This window comes from Triticum dicoccoides, chromosome 5A (genome assembly GCF_002162155.2).
Source record: "Triticum dicoccoides isolate Atlit2015 ecotype Zavitan chromosome 5A, WEW_v2.0, whole genome shotgun sequence".
In the NCBI taxonomy this organism is placed as follows: Eukaryota; Viridiplantae; Streptophyta; class Magnoliopsida; order Poales; family Poaceae; genus Triticum; species Triticum dicoccoides.
The window spans coordinates 598707753-598711882 of NC_041388.1; the positions used below are offsets into that span (position 1 = coordinate 598707753).

Sequence of the window (4130 nt, forward strand, 5' to 3'; positions counted from 1 at the left end):
TATATCCCCACCCCAAAGAATCGAGCACCAATGACGGTCATAAGATACTTCCAATTCCAGTTAGACACATTTCACATGTCACAAGTTCCCCGACGAAGCCGCATCTTCATCAGACGACATTGATGAACCGGAGTATAAAAATGTGTGGCAACGCCAACCCATCCGCAGGCCGCCGTCACCATGGACAAACACTAATCATGACAAACAGAATGGCCCACGATCGGCATCACCCTCCAACTCGTCAACAATACTCTGATGAAGGACATTGACATGAAGAAAGACAAGCATCCACTATTCCCATCCTTGTCGCCGGCAAAATTCCGCAGGCAACAGAGAACTCAAAGACTCTATGAGACACGGAAATGAAACATAGCTCTAGGGTTCCCCACCCCTTCAGTCGCCGTAGCGGTTGGCGAAACGCAAAGAAACCCTCGTCGGCGCCGGTGGGTCAAGGGAAGTGCTTATCGGAGTTAGTAGTGCTAATTTCGTATTATCTAGATAAATATTTGCAATTTTAGCCTTGTAGTAGATGTTATAGTCCCGTTTAGGAATGAATATATTGGTGCTTTTGTCAAAGAAACCAGGTAAAACACCCAATTGATGATTGCCATTCCGAGCCAAACCGAGGAAGCGATGTTTACAACCAGGCCAGCCTTTAATCTGTTTCGAGCTATCTTAACAACTTCTGGATGGTAGATACATATTCATTTTTCTTTCTTCGAAATGGTTAGATACTTCCTCCGTTTCTTTATAGTCCGCATATGATTTTTTTCTGAAATCAAATTATCTTTATTTTGATCAAACTTATTAAAAAATATATCAATATTTACAAGGCCAAAGAGATATCTTCAGATTCATCTTGGAATGTAGCTTCATATTATGTATATTTGCTATTGTAGATGTTGATATTTTTTACACGAATTTGGTCAAAGCCTGTAAAGTTTGACTCGACACAACCAACACACTGCAAGATGTTGATATATTTTTTACACGAGTTTGGTCAAAGCCTGTAAAGTTTGACTCGACACAACCAACACACTGCACAGTGGTACTGGGAAAGAACACACAGCTTTATACGGCCAGTGCATTGATTCTCCAAATCTTGGTTTGGTATGTGCCTCTGGCACCGCATCACAAAGCCGCCCGTCCTCTCGGTCGGTCGTACTCTACTTGTACACTGGCCTCGGCCTCTACATAGAGAAAGAGAAAGGAGGAGAGAAGCCAGACAGCGAGACCATGGTCCACTCCCACATCCTCCTCCGTCTCACTCCCCTCTCTCCCCACGCTCAGAAGTGGAAGCGTTTTTAAGCTGGCGTGTGCGCGAGGAGGTCTGAACTCTGGACGCGCGCAGAGCTCCCAGAGCGCGGCAGCGGCGGAAGGCGCGAAACCTCTTTGATCAGAGCCCAGCAGCAACAAGACACCCAATCTGGTTGGTACGGCGCGCCAATCTTCCTCGATTAATCCTCTTGTTTGTTTGTTACTCCCTGTGCTCATAATCTCTTGCGTGTCTTGCTCGTGGTGCGCCAGCGCGAGCTGGAGATCATGGTGAAGGAGGAGGAGGTCATGGCGGAGGCCGGAGGAGGTGGGGGAGGAGGGAGGGGGTACATGGACATGCTCGGCCTCGGGGAGGAGGCCATGGCCGACTACTTCCTCTGCCTCTCGCCGTCCTCCTCCGCCGCCATCTCCACCACCACCAGCGCCAGCGCCAGCACTCATGCGGTCGCTTCTCCCACCTGCGCCTCCTACCTGCAGCCTCCTCCGGCGGCGCCGTACCACCACGTCCTCAGGTTCGGCGGCCGGGCGGAGCAGCAGTACCACGGAGGCGGCGACGTCTTCGGGTTCCAGTACTACTACTACGGCGCCGGCGGTCCCGCGATCCCAGTGGCTGCCCCGCAGAAGTCCAGCCCGACCACCGACTGCTCCTCCTCCATCTCCTCCATGTCGTCCTCGCCCACCGCCACCGCCGCCTCGGTCATCTCCACCTCCAAGCCACAGCCGACCAAGGTGCGTATACCATGTGCGCTACGAGCTCTCCCAATGCAACTCCGAGTCGATGTTTGCATTGTCATTTGGTGTTGATTTCCGGCGAATGTTTCTGCCGTTTTCTTGCAAGATTAATCGAGGGTTGACCGGTTGTTGCTGCAAGTATTTTGGATCTTTCTTGCACGATTAAGTTAACTTATTACTGATGGATATGTTGTTTCTTCTACTTCTTCAGAAGAGAGGATCAAGAAGCAGCGGCGATCAGAGAAAGGCTGCTCCACCCGCCGCTTCCTCGAACAAGAGGCCCAGGGTGAGTGCTTCTTTCCTCCACTAATAAACACATCAATTTAACCAAAGACAGCATGGTTAATGTTTTGATGAACGAGTTGGGTTCATCATCCGGTGAAAAAACGAAGATGAAAAGTAAAAACTTTGCTTGGTTGTGTTGTGGTGTGTGCAGGCGAGGAAGGAGCGGCTCGGGGAGAGGATCCTGGCGCTGCAGCAGCTGGTTTCTCCGTTCGGGAAGGTAAAGAAAGACAGTGAAAAAGGAGATCGCAAAAGCTGGCAAAGCCTTTCGCTTTTGGCGATACGCTCTTTATCATCTCTCTCCTCCCTCCCTGCTGTACGTGCCTGCCTCGCCTGCCTTGCCATCCCCGTGCAACGGCTGAAACTACCCGCGATAAAATCTGCGTTTCTTGCCGTAAAAACTCACGCAGATGATGAATCAACTGGTCAAAGAGCCGTAGGCTGACACCCATAGTCTGCCTTAACATACATCACTGTAGACTGTGATTTCCTCTTACTTACTTGCAACTTTGCATGCTGGAACGATGTAGACTACAGTCGCAGATCCAAGTAGTCAAAGATCCACAGGCTGACACACACACATTGTTAACATTACATCACTGTAGTTTCCTTTTGCATGTTAGACTGATAGGACGGTAATTAAGGCAGACTATGGGTCATTGAAGCTGCTGTCTCTCCTACTTTTTGACCCATTGACTGACGGGTGGATACGAACTGCTGCTGCTGCATTGACCCACCTAACCTGACCTGCCGATGCCGATGCAGACCGACACGGCCTCCGTCCTGCACGAGGCGCTCGGCTACATACGCTTCCTGCACGACCAGGTTCAGGTACGTCCACTATTATTAAAAATCAAACCGCTGCGACAGCCGGCCCAGTCTAGTGTCTCTCTACTCGGCAGCGCTGTGTACGTACGTACACACGCCGAGACCTAGCTAGGGCGTAGCTCTCGCAGTGCGTGTACGGTGTACCGCGCCTGCACCGCATGCATGCTAACACTGTCGTCGTCGCCTTTCTTCCTGGCCCGTGTCAGGTCCTCAGCTCGCCGTACATGCAGCGCCTGCCACCGCCACCTTCCCCCGCCCCGCTCCCGGTAAGCCGCCGGCGCCATCAGTCAGAGTTTTACCGCGGCGCTTTGTGTCCCGTCGCTGTCTGGTTATGCGTACGTGACCTGGTCTGACGTGTGGTTTTATGTGCTACGGTGAGCAGGAGGAGCCGCGGGCGCCGAACGACCTGAGGAGCCGGGGGCTGTGCCTCGTGCCGGTCTCCTGCACCGACCACGTCGCCGGCGGCAATGCCAACGGCGCCGACGTCTGGTCGTCGGTGCCGGCGATGGGCATGCCGGCCACGGCGGAGGAGGAGTACGCGGTCGCTGCTGGGATGCTTCGCGGGGATAGGGATCATCATCCTAGGCAGCTGGCCTAGCTTAGCTCCGGTTAAATTTACAGCTTTAGCTTGGTTTACTCTAGAGTACTTTCAGGTAGACTCCTCAGGGTTAATCCGCGGTACCGGTAGGACTCCGTGAGCTTCTTTTTTGGAGGGTTTCTGTAGGCGCACGGGCCGTGGCCGTGATCCATGTAACCATGTTCCGGCATAAAGGTGGCTCGAACCAAGTGTGCAGATGCAGCGGTGTTTCCGACGTTTTTGTAGCAACGCTGCTGCTCCAAATTCCAACTTGTGTTCAGCGTCGAAAGACTCACCAAGGTTTGATGTGGCCGAGATGCTCACTTGGACACGATGCCACGAATGGCTCCGTGCTGTCACCACAGGCAGTGCTTGTCCAAAGGATTGTGGACGGACGGACGGCAGGCTTTGATATCTGTGTTTAACTTGGTGCGCG

General features: G+C 52.5%; 1 protein-coding gene across 2 annotated transcripts; it reads left to right on the plus strand.

Annotated features, from left to right (window-relative positions):
* The first annotated feature begins 1229 nt into the window (after window positions 1-1229).
* On the plus strand, window positions 1230-3912 carry LOC119303224 (transcription factor bHLH113-like). 2 transcript variants are annotated; one of them, XM_037580328.1, is made up of 7 exons: window positions 1230-1433; window positions 1528-2004; window positions 2219-2293; window positions 2444-2509; window positions 3055-3120; window positions 3324-3383; window positions 3500-3912. In XM_037580328.1, the coding sequence occupies exons 2-7, from the start codon at window positions 1543-1545 to the stop codon at window positions 3713-3715; spliced, it is 945 nt and encodes a 314-aa protein (XP_037436225.1). In that variant the 5' UTR covers window positions 1230-1433; window positions 1528-1542; the 3' UTR covers window positions 3716-3912. The 2 variants fall into 2 exon arrangements, with proteins under 2 accessions (XP_037436225.1, XP_037436226.1); XM_037580329.1 differs by having other exon boundaries at window positions 1230-1429.
* Window positions 3913-4130: the final 218 nt, after the last annotated feature.

Excerpts from the sequence above, each read along its gene's own strand:
- LOC119303224 (XM_037580328.1), top strand. The coding sequence starts at position 1,543 with ATGGTGAAGGAGGAGGAGGTCATGGCGGAGGCCGGAGGAGGTGGGGGA. Across the intron at positions 2,005-2,218 it reads CCAAGCCACAGCCGACCAAG|AAGAGAGGATCAAGAAGCAG; the intron begins GTGCGTATACCA and ends CTACTTCTTCAG. Across the intron at positions 3,384-3,499 it reads CTTCCCCCGCCCCGCTCCCG|GAGGAGCCGCGGGCGCCGAA; the intron begins GTAAGCCGCCGG and ends TACGGTGAGCAG.